Source organism: Mustela putorius, unplaced genomic scaffold (assembly GCF_011764305.1).
Source record: "Mustela putorius furo isolate JIRA1106 unplaced genomic scaffold, ASM1176430v1.1 tig00003942_pilon_pilon_pilon, whole genome shotgun sequence".
Lineage (NCBI taxonomy): Eukaryota > Metazoa > Chordata > Mammalia > Carnivora > Mustelidae > Mustela > Mustela putorius.
In genome coordinates, this window is record NW_025422087.1 from 20,189,918 (window position 1) to 20,213,934 (window position 24,017).

At 37.9% G+C, this 24,017-nt stretch overlaps 1 protein-coding gene across 7 annotated transcripts in view; it reads left to right on the forward strand.

Annotated features, from left to right (window-relative positions):
• The window catches only part of RASAL2 (RAS protein activator like 2), a 359,235-nt gene that overhangs the window by 293,474 nt on the left and 41,744 nt on the right, over positions 1-24,017 (forward strand). For all 7 annotated transcript variants that reach the window (XM_004761975.2, XM_004761976.3, XM_013061135.2 and 4 more), the window contains one exon: positions 1,127-1,236. In XM_004761975.2, coding sequence (XP_004762032.1) covers positions 1,127-1,236 — 110 coding nt within the window. The remainder of the gene's footprint in view (positions 1-1,126; positions 1,237-24,017) is intronic.

Genomic DNA, 24,017 nt, shown 5'->3' on the forward strand with positions numbered 1-24,017 from the left:
ATTGTACATAGCTTTTATATATATATATAAAACAATATTTCTTGCAAGGTGATTAGAAAGAGTCATTTTCCCAACATCAAAATACTTTTCTTTGAATTAGAACTTTTTCTCAAGACGGTTTGGTATACTTCTGTAAGATGTCCTTTCATCTGCCAACAATATGATTGCTACTTGAAAGCAGTGACTGTCATCATTCATGCATGCATTGTATTCATTAATCAACACACTTTCATTGGATGCTCATTGTTACCAGGTGCTAAGACTAGGAAATGTTGAAGGAGCTCTAGATAGTTTAGTGGAAGTAGTAAGAGGCTAGCAGGGGCCAAAAACTGTAAACTACTTTGTTCTGAAGTCTAGATGTTTCAGTTGTTTCATAAGTGATACGTATTTCAAGATAATTTAGCTACATTTAAAACTTACGTTTCAAGTAATATATCCAAGGTGATTTGTAGACCAAATTTTCACACTTTTGAGACTGCCAACACATTACCTTATACTAATTACATAATTCTTTTTTGTGTTCTTTGAGAGGTTTGGGGGAGGGTTGTGGAGTTTTATTTTTTCTGCTTTTACTTTTGGGTTTGTTTTTCGTTTGTTTTTTGGTTTTTTTGGGGGGGGGCAGCTCTTAGAATAAAGCTTCTCTCTTCACTATCAGTATATCCTTTAAAATTCCTCTAGTGCACTCATGCACATGCTGTTCTCATTTCCTTTCTTCCCTTAATTTAATTCAGAAAACTACCTACTAGATGCCCTTTTCAATTGAAACTTCTTCAGAGAAAGGAATATGTTTTTCTGTTACACTGTTGTGTTTTTTAAAAATCTATTAACAATGTTAGAGGTTTCTCTACCATAGCTGCTATAGAAAATGTTTAAGAAATAAGAAGGTAAGTGTTATCAAAAGTTTAATTATCCCAGTTATCCTAGAAGAAAAATATTTTTCATCCCATTACCAAGTGATTCCAAGCAACTTTTACTTATAAATTAAAAAATGAAAAGCTGGATTCTTGTTCTGGTCTTCATTATAAAAATCTTAATACCTTTTTCAGAGGTGGTGCAGAGGAGTAAGGAGACAGCAAAGTTGCTCTTTTGGTTTTCTCTCCCATCACCTTCTGCCTTTTCATTCTAGGGGTTCTTCAGCAAGCGCCTGAAAGGCTCCATCAAGAGGACCAAAAGCCAGTCAAAGCTTGACAGAAACACTAGCTTTCGGCTTCCATCCCTTCGTAATGCAGATGACAGGTAAGAAGTAAACTTGCTTAAAAGGAAATCAGTTTTGTTTTTCTTTTTTGTTTTTGTTTTAAGCAGGGAAAGCAGTTCTACAGTGGGTTTTGATAAGGTACTTTTGGTCATCTCTAACTTTACATCAATGACAATTGGAAAGATCCAATGCTAAATTCACTTTTTTTTTTTTTGTCTTACTTATATTGAGGCAAGGTACAAAGTGTAGGCTCAAATGCCCAGGCAGTTTAAGAATCTTAAAATATTGAAAAGTAAGAACTAATTTAAATGCTGTTTCTATAGAATCAAATCTTAGTAGTCAGAGATGTCTTTCTTTTGTAGATGATGACAATAGCAAATGTGTTTTGAGGACTGCACTAGATGCTTTCTGTACATTATCTCATTAAATCTTTATAGTAACCGTATAAGATAAATATTATTATCACCACTTCCTAGATGAAGAACATGAGACACAGGGAGAATTAAATAATCTTGCCCAAGGTCATATGGCTTAGTAAATAGCAAAAATGGTGTTTGATCTTGAGCGGTTTGGCTCAAGTCCAAGCTGTTCACTGCTCCATTGTTTTTTGTGTACAGCATATGCAATCAGTTGTATTGGTTTGCAGTCCCGTCTAGAAGACATGTAAAGATTTTGATTATTAGGACTATCAGCTTGAGTAACCCTCATAGGCATAGCTTAATAAGGATAACAACCTTCTAAAATCTTTGAATGTGTGCTAGAACTTGGTGTCTCCACATTGTTCAAAATTTAGGAAATTAAACTTGCCAAATTCTCACACATCACCACCATCACCAACATTTACTGAGTGCTTACTATTTATAAAGCATTTTTAACATTGCCTCTCATATAATACGTCCCTAGATACAGTTATTGCCCTTATTTTAGAGATGAGGACCTAAGACAAAAGAAATTGAAAAACTTCCCCAGGGTCACAACAGCTCAGTCGAAAAAACAAAGAGGCAACCCATGGAATGGGAGAAGATATTTGCAAATGACAGTACAGACAAAAGGTTGATATCCAGGATCTATAATGAACTCCTCAAACTCAATGCACACGAAACAGGCAAACATATCAAAAAATGGGAAGAAGATATGAACAGACACTTCTCCAATCAAGACATACAAATGGCTATCAGACACATGAAAAAATGTTCATCATCATTAGCCCTCAGGGAGATTCAAATTAAAACCACATTGAGATATCACCTTACACCAGTTAGAATGGCCAAAATTAACAAAACAGGAAAAAACATGTGTTGGAGAGGATGTGGAGAAAGGGGAACCCTCTTACACTGTTGGTGGGAATGCAAGTTGGTGCAGCCTCTTTGGAGAACAGTGTGGAGATTCCTCAAGAAATTAAAAATAGAACTTCCCTATGACCCTGCAATTGCACTCCTGGGTATTTACCCCAAAGATACAGATGTCGTGAAAAGAAAGGCCATCTGTAGCCCAATGTTTATAGCAGCAATGGCCACGGTCGCCAAACTATGGAAACGTGCCCTTCAACGGACGAATGGATAAGGAAGATGTGGTCCATATACACTATGGAGTATTATGCCTGCATCAGAAAGGATGAATACCCAACATTTTGTAGCAACATGGACGGGACTGGAAGAGATTTTGCTGAGTGAAATAAGTCAAGCAGAGAGAGTCAGTTATCATATGGTTTCACTTATTTGTGGAGCTAGTAGGAAGTAGAGCTTGGATTTGAACTTCTGTCTGCCTTCCATATTTGATACTCTTATTTATACTGGATTTTTTTTTTTCTTTCAGTAAGTCTGTTATTTTCAGTTATCTACAAAACAAACAAATACAGACTACAGTCTCTGTAATGGCAGATTGTAGATTTGCCAGGCAGAGAATTCCTCTCCTTTTTTAATGGATGAAGTAACTTGCCCCCCATACTTACCTGATGAGGCAGTATACTGCTTTATCAGCGATTTTTATCCCTGAACCACTTTAGAGGTGCTCTGTGATATTTGCAAGTCTGTCCAATTTGCTGTGTAGTTGTGTTGTTAATTACCTCTTTTATAGCTCTTTGTTTAAGGTAATCATAAAAACTGATTTTTTTTTCCTTTTCATATCTCTTCCTTAGATTCCTATTATTCCACAGTTTTCATTATTCTAAGAATTAACACCATTTTATAAAGGTCTCAATAAAATGGAATGAGAAATCTTTTTCAGAATAATGGTTTTTAAGAACAATGATAGGGGCGCCTGGGTGGCTCAGTGGGTTAAGCCGCTGCCTTCGGCTCAGGTCATGATCTCAGGGTCCTGGGATCGAGTCCCGCATCGGGCTCTCTGCTCAGCAGGGAGCCTGCTTCCCTGCCTCTCTCTCTGCCTGCCTCTCCATCTACTTGTGATTTCTGTCAAATAAATAAATAAAATCTTTAAAAAAAAAAAAAAAGAACAATGATATTGTACAACCACAGAAACACTCCCAGTTCAGTAGCCACTTTCTTAAAATCTGCAGCAGATGTACGTTTGGGTGGGCAAGGAAATATTTTTTATAGGTGTACTTTTTTTTTTTAACCTTGCACTAAATATCCCTTTCATAACTTCAGTGTGCTCCTTCCTCTTCCATTTTGCTTTAGGTAGCCTAAAGGAATGCTTAGATTGAATTAACCATGAGATTGTGTTCTCCCAGAGTCTCCTATATTGCTATTATATGGCTAGTGCTCTTTTGGCCTTTCCAGTGACCTAAATTCATTGTGTGTGCCTTCATGCAGTTCTGCTTCAATCAATGGTAGTATCTTTGTGTCTCAAATACAGCATAATAGAAAGGTACCAGTAAATCTCAAGTATTTATATTTTTTAAATCCATTTGAATTGTAGAAGTTTCCTATACAGAAATTTTTCAAAAACTTTGTTCTTCCGTAAAGGGATATACTCACTAGAGTTTGAATATATTATGTTTTTTAAAAATAGGCTCTCTTACCTTCAGATCAACTGAAGATGGAGATAAATAGAACTAAGGTACAAAATGTTAATCTAGTGAGTTCTTTGAATCAGTACCATTGTAGGTGAGACCAAAGGCTTTTTCAAAAACTGGTTTTCTTGGGTTATATGTGTTGATTGCCCAAGTCAGGCCATTTCTTCCAAAATGGTATATAGTGTCTAAATCTCAGTAGCAGAACATTTATATTCTTTTTTTTTTTTAAAGATTTTATTTATTTATTTGAGAGAGAGAGACAGTGAGAGAGAGCATGAGCAAGGAGAAGGTCAGAGAGTGAAGCAGACTCCCTATGGAGCTGGGAGCCTGATGTGGGACTCGATCCCGGGACTCCGGGATCATGACCTGAGCCGAGGGCAGTCGTCCAACCAACTGAGCCACCCAGGCATCCCAGAACATTTATATTCTTATATCAAATCCATAGAAACCAGGATTTTCTTAGTAGGATAGGCAAACCTAGTAAGCAGCCCCTTTTTTCAGTTTTTAAATTGTATAGTAAAATACATGTGTCTTTGTTTTAAAAAGTTTCAGTACAGGGGCGCCTGGGTAGCTCAGTGGGTTAACTATCTAACTCTTGATTTTGGTCAGGTCATGATTTCAGGGTCATGAGATCGAGCCCCATGTTGGTCTCTGCACTCAGCAAGGAATCTGCTCAAGATTCTCTCTCTCTCTTTCTCTCTCTCTCTCTCTGTCCCTCTGCCACTTCCTTGCTTGTGTGTATGCACATGCATATGTGCACTCTCGCTCTCTCCCCAAAAATAAATAAATAAATAAGATCTTTAAAAAAAATAAGTTTTAGTATCTAAGTACAGATCAAAAAGTTGAAGTGCCCTGTCACTCTACCTGTCTCCCCATATAAATAACCTTATTAGCAGTTTGTATATTTTCACAACTCTTTTAAAAATCCATACATAAATGCACACACACACACATATATATATATATGTTTTGCTTATTTTCATTTAAATGGGATCATATTACACATACTACTTTATGATTTACTTTTTAATATAAATATTTTGGACAACTTTTATGTCAGTACATCTAAATCCACATTATTTTAACAGCTGCCTTCTTAGTATGCTATAGTTTTTTGTAACATATTTCACTTCTGTGTTGATGGATATTTTAATTGTTTCCCCCTTTGGGGCATGTAGTGGACATTTCTGAACATATAACTGTTTTGTCCTTATGTGATTGAGTCAGATTTCTGAAGTAAAACTACTACATATAGCGTATGCGGATTATCAAATTATCCTTCAAAAAAGCTGTAGTAATTACTATTTCCACCAACAGAGTAGGATTACTTTTATTTATTTATTTATTTATGTTAGTTTTTTTTTAAATGGTGGGGGGAGCTTGGAGTCTGATGCAGGGCTTGAACCCACAATCCTGTAATCAAGACCTAAGCTAAGATCAAAAGTTGGAGACTTAACTGACTGAGCCACCCAGGTGCCCCATGGATTACTTTTATCTTTTAAACAGCATTTTACATTGTATCCATATGATGGAATAAATAGTAATAATAAACACCTAGGTAGTATTTACTGTGTGCCAGACACTGTTCTAAGCATTTTACATAAACTGTCTTTTAATCATTATAACAAATCCTATGAGTTAGTTACTGTAATGACCTCATTTTGAGGATGAGGAAACAGAGACACAGAGAAATTAGTAAATTGTTTCCCCCTTTGGGGTATGTAGTGGACATTTCTGAACATATAACTGTTATATGTTCAAGGTTAGAAAATGGCAGACCTGTGGTTCAAATCCAGGAAGTGTGAGTCAGGAGTCTACATTTTTAAAGATTTTTATTTTTATTTATTTGACAGAGAGAAATCACAAGTAGTCGGAGAGGCAGGCAGAGAGAGAGAGAGGGAAGCAGGCTCCCCGCTGAGCAGAGAGCCAGATGCGGGACTCGATCCCAGGACCCTGAGATCCTGACCTGAGCCGAAGGCAGCGGCTTAACCCACTGAGCCACCCAGGCGCCCGTGGAGTCTACATTTTTAAACTTTACGCTGTATTGCCTCTCAAAAAAAAGATGCAGGGGGATGGACTTTTTGTTTTAATTTGTGGTTCCCTAATGTATAATAAGTTGACCATCTTTTCACTTTTCACTCTTGTTTTTAGACCCCTACATTGCTCAACCAGTTAAGCATATGCCTTCAGCTCAGGTCATGATCCCAGGGTCCTGGGATCGAGCCCCACATCAGGCTCCTAGCTCAGCGGAAAGCCTGCTTCTCCCTCGCCCACTTCCCCTGCTTATGTTCCCTCTCTCGCTGTGTCTCTTTCTGTCAAATGAATAAATAAAATCTTTTAAAATAAATAAATAAATAAATAAATAAATAAATATCATGTCTTTAGGGGTACCTGGGCACCTGGGTGGCTCAGTCACTTAAGCATCTGACTCTTGATTTAGGCTCAGGTCATGATCTCCAGGTCATGAGATTAAGCTACATGTACATCGAGGAGTCTGCTTGTCCCTCTGCCTCTGCTCCTCCTTTTACTTGCACACATGATAAACACACACTCTCACTCTCATAAATAAATAAATAAATAATAAAAAGTTAAAATCGTGTCACTGAATGTACAACACTAAATATAGAAGTGTTAGATTTTCATTTAGTTCTAACATGCCAATCTTTTCCTTTGTGGTTTACCTCACCAAATTTGACCAGAATACAAAAGAAGTCAGAGAACTGTTTTTCATTAAATTTCTCATTATGATGATGCTATGCAAATCACTTCATCTCTCCCCCCTTCGAGATGAAGAGAGAGTCTATCTTGAGGTATCAGAGGGTAATGCAGTAGTGGTCATGATGTGCTGAATTCTTTAAGGATTTTGATAACCACAAAACTTATCTGCACTCATAGCATTTTAAAAAGGTAAAATTTTCTCATGAGGTCTGAGTTACTACTTTAAAATGACAGAAACACAGCGTTGTTGTTGTTGTTTTTTTTAAGATTTTATTTATTTATCTGACAGAGATCACAAGTAGGCAGAGAGGCAGGCAGAGAGAGAGGAAGGGAAGCAGGCTCCCTGCTGAGCAGAGAGCCTAATGTGGGGCTCGATCCCAGGACCCTGAGATCATGACCTGAGCCGAAGGCAGAGGTTTAACCACTGAGCCACCCAGGTACCCCCAGATACACAGGCTTAAGTGAGTTTTACTACATATGATCAGTAAGCTTTTCTGTGCAGAATACCATAGGATATTTTAATGTACAGATTTGACTAATCAGAAAGACCCTTGCAGCTCCAGGTTTATATAACCAATGATCTACTGGTTGTAAACTCTGTTATAATGCTGTGGTGGAATTAGGTTACCAGTGTGGTTTCTTCTTCTTGTTCTTTTTTTTTTTTTTTTAATTATTCACCATACAGTACATCATTAGCTTTTGATGTAGTGTTCCATGAGTCATTGCTTTTTGGGTCAATTTATAGTAATACTTGGAGTTTCCTTTTTGCAATTGTGAGGTACAGGCAAGCTTTTGCCAATTAATATTTCTAGAAACCGAATTTCTTGATATACAGTAATACATGTGTGATGGTTAGGTACACACCAGAAAGCTATGCACTACAGACGAATGTAGAGAACTAAAGACATGGCCCCCAAGCTCAGGAGAGTCCAACAAAAGAAGTCAGTGTTCAGGAGAGAATGGTACAGGTGGGCTGAGATGACTTCTGGCTGGATATTCAGGAAACAACCTTTTAAGCAGTGACCCGTGAGTAGAACAGGTATCATTTGAACTTAGAAACAGATACAGGGAGAGAGCTTTTCTCAGAATGAAAATAATGAGCAAAAGCAGATTGTGGGAAATTATGGAGCTTAAAGAGAAATTCTGAATAGTTCATGGTGTATAAAGCAGAAGGTAGGAAATAAGATTGGAAAGGTAAAGTTCCAGTTTTGAAGTTGGTAGGTAAAAAGCTTCTGCTTTTTTTGTCTTAAAAATTTCTCAGTATAGGAAATAGAAATATGAACTCCATCTTTGATGAAAGGAGGAGAAAGCTGAATGACAGATTACTTACAATTAGGGGGTGATCAGATGTAGTTGCCTACAGAATGAAATTCTGAAATCTATCACTTAGGATTCAGATAGACTGGTAGTTAACTGGTACTCCAAGTAGTAATGGCTTAAACAAGTAAAATTATTTCTTCCTCACCTAAAAGAAATCTGAAGATGGGCAGTCCAGAGCTAAGGGACCAGGACTCTTTGCAGGCTTTTTCCTCTCCCATCCTTAGGGTCTTCAAGGATCTTTATGGACATAGTCTAGCTACTAAAGCTTCAGCCAATAGCACCCATGTTTCAGGCATCATAAAAGGATTCCTGTCTTCCACTTAAATGTTTTCCCTTTAAAGCCATTTCCCTTAAACCCCATCCAGCAACTTCTCTTGTGTTTCATTACCATCTCTTTCTGCAGAGTGAGGCTAGGAAATGTTATACCTGGGTTCATCATTTTCTCCAATAATGCAAGAGTCTTTTTTTTTTTTTTTAGTTTTATTTATTTATTTGACAGAGAGAGATCACAAGTGGGCTGAGAGGCAGGCAGAGAGAGGAAGGCAGAGAGGAGGAAGCAGGCTCCCTGCTGAGCAGAGAGCCTGATGTGGGGCTCGATCCCAGGACCCTGAGATCACGACCTGAGCCGAAGGTAGAGGCCCAACCCACTGAGCCACCCAGGCGCCCCTGCAAGAGTCTATTTTTAAGGAAGGAGGGAGGGATGGACATTTGAAAGATAATTAGCAGTCCCTAGCAAAAAAATGAGGTTGATTTACCCATCCACCTCCAAAACTCTGCAGTGAGTCAGCTTCCACCCAGCTTTAGAAGGCCAGTAGTCAGGCTTACATTTATCACATAGCAAATTTAAGAAACTGAGCAACACAGACAGAAAGACCTACAGATAACAACATTTATGTTTGCCTCTTAAAATCCCCTGTGGTAATTCCACTCCTAAGTATATCCAGGAGAAATGAAAACGTAGGTCACTACAAAAACTTGTACATGAATGTACATAGCAACATTATTCATAAGAGCCAAAAAGTGGTAATGACCCATATATCCATCAGGTGATGAATGGATATACAAAACATGATATTTCCATACAATGCCTTACAGTTGACCCTTGAACTCTCAACACTGGGGTTAGGTGTGCTGACCATACCCTTCCCATCCCTGCAACAGTCGAAAATACATATAATTTTTAACTCCCCAGAAACCTAACTGCTAATAGCCCACTGTTGACCAGCATCCTTATGGGTAACATAAACACTCAACACATATTTTATATGTTTTATGTGTGTGTGTGTGTGTGTGTGTGTGTGTATTATATGCTGTGTTCTTGTTATACAGTTAACTAGAGAAAAGAAAATGTTATTAAGAAAATCCTAAGGAAGAGAAAATATATTTACAATACTGTACTGCATTTCTGAAAAAGAATCCACTTATAAGTACGTGGACCTACACAGTTCAAACCTGGGTTGTTCAAGGCCAGATGTATTATTCAGCCATAAAAAGGAAGGAAGTACTGGAACATGCTACAACATGGATAAATCTTGAAAGCTTTATGCTGAGTGAAAAAGACCATCACAAAAGACCGTATTTTATATGATTCCATCTTTATGAAATGTCCAGAATAAGCAAATCTATAGAGACAGTAGATTAATGATTTCCAGAGGCTGGGGATATATGGTAGGGATATGAGAAATGACTTAATTGGTATGAGGCTTCTTTTTGGAGCAATGAAAATGTTTTAAGATTAGATTGTGGTGACAATTGCACAAATCTGAATATGCTGAAAACTGTTTAAGTGGATAGATTTTATGGTGTGTGAATCATACCTCAACCTCAATATAAATGTTAAAATTATTAAAAACAAAACAAAACAGCTGGCCAGGAAATACTCTAAAATGAAACTTAGTCTATAAGCCCCGTTCCAATGCACAAAGCTTCCATTGTGTTTTTTAGTGCTTTACTATTAAATATAAACAAATAACCAAGAATCTCCAGATATTGGAGGAAAGTCTTTGACATGAAAGAGAGCAAAACAAATAAATAAGAGGGAGAAAAAAAAAAAAACAGAAGAAACAGAAACACTACAGAGCCAAAGACAACTTTAAAGCATAATATTTTCGAAAGATAAGATTGTACATCTATGAAAGAGCAATGAGATGATACAAGAAAAGGAACATCAAAGAATTAAGAAAGAGAGCTTAGAAATTAAAAAGATAAAAGCTCAAGTCCAGTCACTCTTCCAGAAAGTGGAACAGAAATTGAGAAAATTAACCCAGAAGATTCTAGGACAAGAGAACATAGGAAAACTTCAGAGAGGAAATTGTCAAAGAAACAATACAAGAAAATGTCTCAAAACAAGAAAATATAAATGTTCAGGTTGCAGTGACAATTAAATTCCCAGCACAGTGAATGAAAAAAGACAAAAGACCTGCCACCCCAAGACAGACAGATAGACACACACACACACACACACCCCAATTCACATCATCAAGAAATAACAGATCACTGAAACTTAAAAAAAAAAAAAAATCTTAAAAGCTTCTGGAAAGAAAAAATAGGTTACATACAGAGGATGAGTGGAATGATCACATTGTAATTCTCAATAGAAATATTAAAAATTGGAAGTCGTTGGAGAAATGTCTTTAAAATTGTGAGTGAAAATTATTTTCAACCTAATACCCCATATACAGGGAAGTCCTTGAACATCACACTGAGGAGTTTGGATTTTATTGTAATGGGCATTGGGGAGCCTTTAAACACTTTAAAGCAAGGAAATGACCTAATCAGAATTGTGCCATGTATAGATTAATCCAGGAATGGAATTTTAAATGATTTGGTATGCAGAGACTAAGTTTGGGAAAACAGTTAGCAAAGAGCTATTGTCGGAAATAATGAGGGCTGTAAGGAGGATAGTGACACTGGGAATGAAGAGGCAGAGACAAGCAAGATAGGAGGAACATTTTAGAGGCAAAATCAATAGGATGTCACAAAGTCATCATAGTTCCAAAGCCATCTAATCGGATAAAAGCCAGTAAAGTGATTTCCTAGAATCAATATTGGCAACATTTTCAAATTAAAGCCATGTCATGTGGGAGGATGTTGGGACTGGAAAAGACTGATATTTATACCTTTCATTCAAATACATTTTTAAAAAGTTGAAAAAATGAGGAAATGCTGAAGAACAGTGGTCATACTACATTATCAGACATTCCAGGGTTCCGACTACCTGTCAGGTGGTCATCCTTGCTCTGGAAATGCTACTTAAATTTACCGATCTTGAGGTAAAGGTAAAAACACATGGGATAGAATTTTCTTAACCCCTTCACACATCCCTCAAATAAAAACCCTCACAGTGATGTCCTCAATTCTGAGGCCTACTGACAAAGCATGGTTTTAAAGCAGTCCGCTTGTTCATTGTCAGGAGATCCCTAAAAGTGTGGTGCTCCATTTGTAGGGAGAATTTTGGGACAATATACTGAGCTTCTTGAGTTTCTCCTAATTAAAACTAATTTTTTAATTTATATTCAAAGTACAATTTCACAAGAAATTGTAAAGTACAAAGTAAAACTTCACAAGAAATTATAAAAATAGTATGTAGAGTCTTATAAACCTCTTCCTCAGCTTCCTCCAAGAGCTATATCTTATAACTATACTATAATATCAAAATCAGATCATTGATCTTGGCACAGTACTATTAATTGGACTATAGACTTTACTCAGTTTTCACCAATTTTCATGTTTTGCATAGTTCTATGCAATGTAATCCTATATATACAGATTTCTGTAATCACCGCCACAATCAAGATGTAGCATTGTTCCATTACCAGAAAAGAATTCCCTCTGCCCCTTCAGTCTTACCCTCCTCCCCACAACCAACGTTGTCCTCTAGCAACCACTAATTTGTTTTCCATCTCTATAGTTATCCTATTTCAAGACTGTTATTTAAGTGGAATCATATAGCATATAACCAATTAAGATTGCCCTTAGTTCAGTGCATAGAATGCCCTTGAAATCCACCGAAGTTGTTGCATCTATCAGTAGTTTGCTCCTTGTTACTACTGAGTAGTGTTCCACTGTATGGATGTACCAAAGTTTGTGAATCACTCACCCACTGAAGAAGATTTGAATACACATGAAGAAAAGTTGCCTATGCTTAAGTTTTCACTTCTCTGGTGTAAATGCACACTGAGTGCAGTTGCTTTGTTGGATGGTAGGCACAGGTATAGGTATACAAGAAACTGCCAAACTCTTTTCCAGAATATCTGTAGCCATTTTACATCCCCACCAGCTGTGTTTACAGTGTTGTGTTTTTTGTTTTTTTTTTTTTAATGTCCCAAGAGATTTTCACCTATCTTATCTTCCAGAATTTTTATGATTTTTAGCTTTTATATTTAGGTCACCAATCCATGTATTTAATATTTTGTTGTTTGAAATAAAAAGGTCTTGACTCAGAATGTATGGGTGTTCGGTCCAAGATATCAAAACTAAGAACTTGGCCCAGCCAAGCCAGTTTATAGGGAGCCTGCCTTCCTTTGGTGAAGGAAACATTATAAACTACTTATTTCTCTCCAGATCTGCTCTTCCCTTCCAGCTTACTAATCATGGTTTTAGAAGTTGCCAGAAGGTTCTGGGCAAGAGAAGACAGAAAGGAGAAAAAAGTCGATAAAGTTCTAGTACTATCGTAGCCCTCCATAATGCTATCTGAGCCTGCCCAATGTTTAAAGCTTACTGTTTCCTCATGGGATATGTTGGGGAATACTTCACAAATGTCTCATCTCTAAGGAGCTCTCAGCTATGGTTTCATTGAGGTTAGTGGGTATATGTCTATCTCAGATGTTCACTAGCAACTCCTTTCACAATTTCTAGGAAAGAATCCTTGTTCTTCTGCTCTCTTTGCCCTTCTAGTACTCTTGTTCCACAGGAAATACCCACACATCCTTTGCCCTGACAAACCTCTCGGAGTGTAGGCTAATCTAAAAGCATCAACCCTCCTAGGTTCTGCCACCAACATCTAGTCATTTCTCATCATCCCATTTCTCATCATCCCATCTCCCATTTTCCAGATGGAATCGAACTTCACCCTGTATGCATCATCTAGCCATTTCCCTGGTGGGAGTCAGGGGGATGAGCCTCACAGCTTTCTCCAAAAATTCTCTCTCACAAAATGCTTTCCCTTCTTCATACTCTGACCACTTCTTTTTTTAAGATTTTATTTGTTCATTTTAGAGAGAGAGAGTGCGCGCACACGCTGGGGGGAGGGGCAAAGGGAGATGGAAAGGAGACTCCCTTTGAGCAGGGAGCCCAGTGAGGGGCTCGAGCAGGACCTGAGCGGAAGGCAGATGCTTAACTGACTGAGCCACCCAGGTGTCCCTTTGACCACTTTTTATAGTCTTGTTCTAAGAGGTTCAAGGTAATAGAACTGGCTCTGGAACATTTCCTTTGTAAGTTCTGTAGTTTGTTTGGTACTTGAATTCAGTATACAAATCTGTTTTCTCTTATGTCTCGATTGAAACTGCGATTTTACTATCATCAGATGTGTATATAATACCTTTATTAATCTGTGGTCTTTAGCAAAACATACAAAGTGCAACATGGCCCTGTCTATACCTAACTCTCAGCATTATCTCCTACCACTCCTATGACAAGTCTGTCATAGGAGTTCTGTATTTCTTTGCTTTTGATCTTGCTGCCCTCTCTATCCCAGATACCACTACCTATTCATACCCCCGTCCTTTGTCATAATTTATAACATTCTAATTCATACTCATGCAACAATACCCAAATAAGGAATTGTATGCCTTTGGACTTCTTTGCCTTGTTCTTCCCATCCATCATCCTAAAGCAGGCACCTATCCCATGTACCCACTAATGGCCAAACTTACAGGACTCTTATAGGCTTTATTACTTTCTACTGAATTTATCTTTTCATGTTTCTGCTTACTGCAGCAGATTGGAAGCTCGTCAAGAGTACAAACAGCTTTTGTATCCTCATTCTTTCGCACAATGCCTGTCCTATCAAGGAACTTAATGTTTTTTGGCCTGAAACAGAAGACTGCAAATGAATTCTATATAATAAAGGAGAAGAATATTTTTCAATATGGTATACGTGCATAGAATGACAGTATCTCAGAAATTATTGGATTTCAGGTTATTAATTAATACAGTCTGGCTATAGATTATAGTTTCTCTTATCAGTGTTTACTGCTGTAGGCTAATTAAGGGTCCCCTAGTTTTATGAACTAAAATCCAATCCAGTTGTGTCATGAGAGCATTTAATCATTCATTAGAATGCTTTATCTTAATAGAAAAAGTTGTTCATGTACATTTATTCCATCTATCTTCATATTCTCACAACAAAGAATATTTTGAGGAATAACTATCTTGATCTCAACCAAATGAATACTTTACATAAAATAAATTCATGTCATATCACTGTGAAAAAGTCCCATGTTTGCAATGTTAGCCCCATTTTTATGGTGCTGTTGTTTATGAAATGTTTGTGAAATCATACATTATAACATTTGGTTCTCACAGTAACTGTGTGAAGGGTAGAAGAGAAATCATTATCCACATTTTACAAATGAGGTAACTAAGATTCAGAAAGAATTTGTCCTACATCACATATAGCTAGTGAGTGGTTTGAGGTGACAGAAATACATGCTTTTGGCTCCGAGTTGAGTGTCTTTTCCATTATACTCTGTTGCATGTGTTGATATGGATCCTCGCTTGCTGAGGAAATGATTGAGAAAGAAAGGAAAATGGAAGGTAAAAATCACATATATAGACATACATGTAAACATACTCAAAATAGCAACTCTTAACAAGAGTAGTCTAGAATGCAGTGATAATGAAAGTGTCAGTTTGTGGTCATTATGTTTCCATAATTTGCTGAAATAAAAAGCTGACTCCCTTTTGTACCCCTTTTTGTCTCTCCTCCCCTAATAAATCCAAATGTATTTGGTGAAAAAATAAAACAAAAGCACTAAAAGAAAATACAGTAGCTGGATTTCTTATGATCTTGGAATGGAAGAATTCTTTCTAAGCATCAACTGGGGGAAGTAATTATGACTATGACAGGAAAAGTACTAATTAACATGCAAAGAACATTTACGTATCAGTTAAGTTCAGCAATTAGAAAAAAGTTTTAAGAACATGAAATAGCAGCTTATAACTCACAGAAAAGGTAACTGAGATTGCAATGATTATATTAAAATGTCTCAAACCCATAAAGAAATGCATAAGAAAGCAATAATGAAATACAGTTTTTTACCAATTATCCTGGCAAAAGTTTTTCAAGTTCAGCCATATCCAGTTTTGGTGATAGCCTATATAGAAACACGCATCATTTGTAGGAGTTTAAATTGATGCCATATTTCTTTTTATAATGCCATATTTTATGTAGGATAATTTAGCAATATCAAAATTTTAAATATATGATCTCTTCAATCTAGCAGTTTCACATCTAAACCATAAATCATGCACATGTGCATTAAGATATGTATACTAAGATACTTTTTGAAACTGGGTGGTGATCACAGAAGAGAAAGAAAAGAAAAAAAGACTGAGATGGTCCTTAGGGACTGGTTAAACCACTATAGGCCCATATAAGGGAATTCTGTATGGTTATTAAGAAGAAGCGAATCATCTCTATCTGTTCCAATATGAACAGAAGTCCAAAATACACTCTTAAGGAAAAAAAGTATGGTAGAAATCTGTATGTGTGTGTGTGTGTGTGTGTGCAATGTATATGTATATATTTGGTTATCTGCGAATAAAAAGAAGGGTCACAAGCATTGTTAATAGTATTTTCTCTGGGAGATTGAGGAAGGTACCTATATTTATTTATATTCTTCACCTTCCAACCTTCTAGGCTCTTGGAATTTATTACCCATGAGTGTTTATTTCTTCATTGTTTAAGGGGAAGAAAGTGATTCATTGGTGGGGGAAAAGCACCTTTAAGCCCATTTCCACCTCATGTTTCCCTCTAGTTATTTCCCACCTCTTCACTGTCAGACTCCATGAGTTAGTCTCTAGTTTCTCACATCCCATTCATTATCTCTGCCTACTGCAGTCTTATCTTTGTACTCATTGCTTCACTGAAATTACTCTTACCACAGTCTCAATTATCTCTCAGTCCACATATCCAGCGGCTACTATTAATATTTTAACATACTGATCTGCAGTAATGGACAGTCCATGCTTCTTGAGGGCTCTCTTTCCGGGCTTTTATACTCCAATCTTTTAAGTTTCCTTCAGTCTTTTAAATTCTTCAGTTTCTTTTTTTGTCAGATCTATAGGTTTAGATACTAGCATTCCTTGGGTTATTTTCTTAAGACTTTTTCTTGACCTGCATGTTGTCTTGCAGTAGTCATAGAGTCTTAGTCTAGTCAGGGGGGCTATAACAGAACGCTGTAGACTACTAGGTAGCTTATAATAAAAAGAAATTTATTTCTCATAGTTCCAGAGGCAGAGAAGTTCAAGAACAAATCTCAGGCAGATTCCTTATCTGGTCTGGACCTTCTTGATTCAAAAGTTCCATCTTTTCACTGTGTTCTCACATGGGAGAATGAGCAGTGGATCTCTCCTGGGTGTATTTTATAAGGGTATAAATCTTATTCATGAGGGCTCCACTCTCATTATGTAATCACTTCCCATAGGTCACACCTCCAAATAACCATCACCTTAGAGTTTAACATTTCAACATAAATTTGGGGGGGGGGCCACAAACATTCAGTCTACAGCAAATATCTACTCAGAGAAACCTTGAACTTATCTTTTACATAACTTGATTTCATTTCCACCCTCACTTCAACACGTGTTGCCTTTCATTCCCCATCTCTGTAAAGGATATCACCATCTTTCTGCCCAGGAGCTCATCCTCGGCTCTACTCTCTCCCTGATTCCTCCAACATTCCATCATTAAGACCTATTTACCTTCTTCTTCTTTTTTTTTTTTTTTTAAATATTTTATTTATTTGTCAGAGAGAGGGAGAGAGAGCAAGCACAGGCAGACAGAATGGCAGGCAGAGACAGAGGGAGAAGCAGGCTCCCTGCCGAGTAAGGAGTCCAATGTGGGACTCGATCCCAGCTGGGATCATGACCTGAGCCGAAGGCAGCTGCTTAACCAACTGAGCCACCCAGGCGTCCCTTTCTTCTTTTTTTTTTTTAACCTTTTTTTTTTTAAAAGAAAAAAAGAAAAAAAAGATTTTATTTATTTGTTCATGAGAGACAGAAAGAGAGAGAGAGAGGCAGAGGCAGAGGGAGAAGCAGGCTCCCTGCTGAGCAAGGAGCCTGATACGGGACTCTATCCCAGGATCCTGGGATCATGACCTGAGCCGAAGACCGATGCTTAACCGGCTGCTAAGCCTAAGACCTATTTACCTCCTAATTATCTCTCAAATCCATCCACTTCTGCTAATCTATTGTTCATGATCTTGATTCACATTACTGCCATAATCTGTGAACTTAGTCTCTAAGTGTTCCATTTCTTGTCTGCCCTCTCTTTGTGCCTCTCTTTTCTCCGCACCTTAGCCAGAGTACTCTTACTGAGGTACACTTCTGATCAGGTCGTTCCCCCTCAACCACACAAAACCTTTCCATGTCCATCCACTGTTGTTTTGTTTGTTTGTTCCAAATTGAAACACCCACATTACTACAAGTCCCATCATGGTGTTTCTTAAGCCTCAGTGATCCCCACCCCTCTTCTCTCTTTCCCTGTACTCACCCACACTGCACCAGAGCCACAGTGCTGAATTCTCTTCAGTTCCTTAAACACCTCAGACTTGAATACTTTCACTACAGGCCTTCTCAACAGGCTAGCAGTTCCCTCTAGAACTACACCTCCAGGTCTGCATGGAGCTAAGTTGAGGTCACAAGTTCACATTATTTTTTCCTCCAAGAAAGTTTCTCTGAATCCCAGTTAAGATCCAAGGCCCTTGGTAAATGCTCATAGAGCCTCTTTTGCATCCTTTTTCATAGATCTTACCACATTTTATTTTAATGGCTAACCAGATGATATACTGCGGTGAGTACAAGGACTATGCCTTTCTTCACCATTGTATTTCTTGCATCTACCTCTAGTATAGTGCCTGACATATAATGTACACCAAGTAATTGTTGGATGGATACATTAGTTCATACATATATATTCAACTGAAGGAGAAAGTAATGGGAAAGCAGATAGTCAAGAGTTTAAGAATGAGTTGGGGCACCTGGGTGGCTCAGTGGGTTAAGCCTCTGCCTTCAGCTCAGGTCATGATCTCAGGGTTCTGGGATCAAGTCCCACCTACATCGGGCTCTCTGCTCTGCAGGGAGCCTGCTTCCTCCTCTCTCTCTGCTTGCCTCTCTATCCACTTGTGATCTCTCTCTGTCAAATAAATAAAATCTTTAAAAAAAAAAAATGAGTAAGAAGTAAATGTCATTGAATTCCACCAGTTTTTCCTTATTTATACTTCTCTCACCGATACTTATTGTATAGCAATTATGAGACCAAAAGTCTAACCTAAATTGGAGAAAGAGTAAAGTTGTTAGTCTTTTCAATCACTCTTTAACTAGTAAGTATGTTAGTTGAGTTGTTTGTGAGTATGGTTTGGTTTAGTTGGTTTTGCTTGTTTGTTTCACATTTTATTTAAAGTCCAACTAGTTTAACATAGAGTCAAATATTAGTTTCAGGTGTAGAATTTAGTAATGGATCGCTCATCACAGCAAGTGCCCTCCATAATGCCCTTCACCTGTTTCACCCATCCCCCTCCACCCATGTCCTCTCCAGCAACCCTCAGTTTGTTCTCTGTAGTTAAGAGACTGTTTTATGGTTAGCCTCCCTCTTTTTTTGCCCCCACACATTCATCTGTTTCATTTCTTAAATTCCATATATGAGTGAAATCATATGGTATTTGTCTTTCTCTGACTTATTTCACTTAGCATAATGCTCTCTAGCTCTATCCACTTTGTTGTTAAATGGCAAGATTCTTTTTATGGCCGAGTAATATCCCATTGTGTATATACACTACAACTTCTTTATCCATTTATCAGTTGGTGGACATTTGGGCTCTTTCCATATTTTGGCTATTGTTGATAATGCTGCTATAAATGGGGGTGCATGTTCAAATCAGTATTTTTGTGTCCTTTGTATCCCTTCAAATCAGTATTTTTGTGTCCTTTGGGCAAATACCTAATAGTGCTATTGCTGGATCATAGGATAGCTCTATTTTTAACTTTCTGAGGCATCTCCATACTGTTTTCCAGAGTGACTGTACCAGTTTGCATTCCTACTAACAGTATAAGAAGGTTCCCTTTTCTTTACATTGTTTTATAGGGTTTTAAAAATTCAATATAGTTGTGTTTAATTCAGTAGGCAGTTCCATTTGCAACTTAAAGACAAAAAGCAATAGGTATATTACAGTATGGCACAGTTTCTATAAAGAGATTGTTCCTAGTGTCTGTCATATTGGAGGTTAGTTGAGATTTCTGCGCACCTAAACATGTTTTAATATTTATAATCTTGGGTTTTTTTTTTGTCTTCCTTCACTTCATATGTACCTGTATGTGTACCAAATATGAATGTGTACCAAAATAGGTTGAATGTCATTTTTGTCTGTGATGATATATTTCCTTACCATGAGTTTGTTCATTTTAAGTGACAACTCAGGCTGACAAATACCCTTTTTTACCGTTAGCAGTTGGGCTCATTAGACCATCCTGTCTAGAGGCTGAGAGTAGGGAGAGGGAAGATCAGCAATATATGTCATGTTTCTATAAATAGCTTTTTGTGTCAGTGGTTGTGTGGTATATTTTTTAAAGCTAACATAAAAATCAGTGAGTAATTTAAGCAGTAGGGACTGGCTTTAACTACAGCAAATAAACCAGTGCAGCTAGGATCCTCAGGGAGGACATTCTTCTGAGCCCACAAGTAGAATTCTGGTGAATGAGTTCTAATTTATTTTGTTGTTGTTGTTGTTTAATCCAAGGAAGGAAACCTTTAAAATTATAGCACAGGGAAAGATCTCCTTTTTCAAAACATGTATCAGGTCGATAAACAATAAAATGTAAGGTTCAGGTAAAGCCACATTTTTCCCAGAGTGAGATCTCAGATGCAAGTTTTAAAAACTTATTGGACCCTATGCGTATTTACTGGTAGAGTATTAGGATTCTGAATCTTGTTAGTTACTACCTGGGAAATTCTCAAACAAGGTAAAGTGCCTTAGGAATACATACTAGTGTATATGAACATACATTTCTGCACCCACCTTACGGCTGAGCTGTTTCTTCAAGAATTCAGTGAAGCGATCTGGAATCATAACTGCCAAGCCCAGCAGAAATTCACCTGCTCTGGAGTGCAGGATTTTGTGTGGCAATAAGCATTTTTAATTAAAAATTTCCTGGATGATTTGGGACTGAATCGGTAAACACATGGCAGATTGAGCTAGCACATCCAAGCACCACTAGCACTTTGGGGGAAATACGGCTTTTTAAAAAATTGAATGGTGAAGCTGAGAAAAATCCAGCTGTGTTTTACTTAACATCACACTAATCAGTGGGCTCCTTTTTTTTTTTTCTATCAGTGTATCCAGTGGTGTGTGCATTGGCTCCCCATCCCCCAACCCTTCACTTTTGTCTTCTAAGACTGATTTAAGATAGGGATGTGGGTTAAAGCAATGAAATACTTATTCACTGTAGTGAGTAATTGAAGGCTTCTCTTGTAGTTTATCTCTTAAATAGGTCAGAAGCAGCAGGTAAATCTTCATCACCAAAGCAATTACATTTTTAACCCTTACCCATCACCTTGCTGGAGGCCTTGGAGTTTACATAGCAATCAAGGTTGTTTGCTGACCTTAAAACAAAAATGTAAAGAATACGGTGTTCCTTAATTGAAAGTAAAATTGCTTCTGGAAAGCAGTTTCCCAATTAAACCAAGAAATAATTATACTGGAGCCCTGAATGATTCTTACTTAGTGTTTGGGATGATGGGGTTTGGAGGCAGACATGCAGGAGTTGGGAAGAGAACTCTGGCTAGTAGTCAAGAGATTCACAAGGTCCACTTTCAAGAAGGCTAGGTTCCTTGATGAAGGCCATCGTCAGACTGGACTAGGAAAAATGACCTTAAACTCCAATTATTCTCTCTGTAAATCCACCTTCTACTTTACATTATAGAAGTAAGCTGTTGTGCCATACAGGGTTCTTAAAACTCTCTAGTTAGCAGAGCTAAGAAAAATCAATTCCCATGAAGGTACAGGAGGAGATAAACATGATTTAGAGGGGATGTGAGTTACTAATGCTATTACATAAAACCATTTGCCTGATAATACCTCCCCCCACCACCACCTCAAACCATTCCCAGGCTGCTTGATCTTCCTGTTTACTGTAATCCTGCTTCTCTGAGAATTACTTCTGTCTTCCCAGAGACATTTTTTCCAATACAGGAAGGGCTTGCTTATTTATTCAGTAGTAATAAATAAGTGACACACTAGTGACTTTGGTGTTCAGTTCATGGGTATGAGGGTATAAGTGTGTGTACACACACATACCTACATGCTGAACAATAGGAGATTGTGAACTACAAATTAATCATTGCAATTTCAATAACTAGGAGAAGTTTTGGATTCTATTTCCAGATGTCTTGGTTGTAATATCTGTTGATGGCTGCGTTTGGAAGTTAGACATAAGCATCAAAATGAAATTTGTTCAGCATTGTAAAAACAGTAAATAAGGATTTTTATCCATCTCTTTCTTTTAAAAAAAATGTGTAGTCCAGATAAGTTAATAAAAAAATAATACCTGGGAACATTAAACTAGGGTAAATACTGCAAAGGAAATAGAACAGATGTGAGAGAAAGATTGTTCTCACAAGTAGGATGTAGTGAATGCCTTCTAGTGGGGGGCAGGGAATCATGGAGGAGATGAGCCAAAGCTCAGGTTTGTTCCTCTATTTAAGAGATGCTCTTCCACCCACAGAGTTGCCTGTTTTTTTCCCAACGGCCTCTGACTTTGAGAAACTGTTACTAAAAATGAGTAGTAGACGTTGCCATTCCTTCCTTCCTGTCTTAAAATGGTCACGTTCACAGAGCACGCTCCCGAGTCCTTAAGACAGCAGCTTCTTCCTGCTGCCTCCCAGCCCTGCTCTCCTTCTAGGCGGAGCGCCATGGCAACAGGCCCAGCCTAGAGCCCAGCACCTTGTTTGTGTTACCTGAGGGGCTGGCCGGCTGCAGCCTGAGGAGGAGAGGGAGGAATATTACCTATTCTGCAGCCTCTTTGGAAGGTGACTTCATGTTCCCTTTTTGGGTTTCTGTTCAACTTCTGTTGGAGACTTGAAATTACACCTGGAAAACGTTTACCCAAAGATGTTCTCAGTCCCCGAAGGCAGCAGGGAAAGTCTGTTCTGTTGGCTCTTGGCTGCTAAGCAGAGGGTTGCTTTCTGAGGAGGCACACAGAGTGCCTCCCGACGCGGGACATGCGGCTCCGCTATGGTTTGGGGCTGCACCGCCACGTGGCTGTACCATTGCTTCATGTAGGTAGGCATTTATTTTGTTGAAAATCAAATTAATTTCTGTTTGAGGATATTTGCCTTGCGAATTTTCCAAATAAAAGCAAGCCCTCTGCCATACCTGCTTCGATTTCAAATAGGCCTCCGTCTTTCCTACTGGGAGGCTCATCCCCCAAGCATGAGCGGCTTTTCCCTTCCAGACAAATCCTGGGAAAAATGGGCCGGAATGACTGTTGGATACGTGTTTGCAAAAACATTACAGTATCCCGTTAACTCCACTGGCTCCCTATGAAACATACTGGGAAAGGTTAGATGGTAATTATGTGGAAGTAAAAATTTTTTGTAGCCTTTAGTTATTTATATTGGCGGGGCTGTGTTTGCAGTTTATAACATGTCATTGTCTTACCCGAGAGAGCAGGAGGAAAGAAATGTCACCTTGTTATATTCTTATGTACAGAACATTCAGTGGCATTTGTCCCTTTCATACATGCTTTGTATTATCCATAGGAAATAGACATAGTAGCTTTTTGACCTTAGAAATGCTGCTGAGTTTCAGAACACATGTTTTTCAGTGTAAACATGAAATGGTAGTTGTTTTTCATGTGTGTGGAAAGAAGAATGGATGCAAATTCTTACTGCTCAACATGTTTCTTCCTATCTGGAGCTTGATGAAATAATGTGAGAACGGGAACAAAAGGGAAAGAGCAGACTTTAGCGCGAGCTTCCTCTAACTTACTGCTTTATAATTTAATCGAAAGCCACTCTGATATTAATGTTAACGTAGTCGTTTCAAGGAAATAAATGAAGCTCTTTATTCAATGTGTTTTACAAAAATGAATGTCTTTACACAAGACATTTCTTTTTATCTGTACTAGTGGGTACTTCTACTCAAAACACATATATTTAACTCTGGGTGTTTTAGTCAATAAAATCTATAATTATTGAGTAAAACCAGTTGGCTATCTAGTTCTGGATCCAAGAATATTTTACTTTATATCGCTTGACTTCATTAATACTTCCCAATCTTGAAGGGCAGCGAGGAACTAGCTCCTGTCATGACCGGAGTCATGCCCAACATTCTTTTTTAAACAACTGAGAAACAGAATCAGAAACAGCTCAGGTCCCTGAATGGTGTTGACAAAGATTTGTTCTTCTAGATGAGAGTTTGAACATTTTTTTTGAGAGTGGGAGGTTTCTTCAAGGCATTTTATTCTTTATTCATGTTTATACAGTAAAGCATGGATATGACCAAATGCTCGCCAGAAAAGAATTCCACATTGAGATGGAAATCAGATCTTTTGAAAGGCAGGGTCTTGTGCTGAAAAGTTTGGCTTTGACTG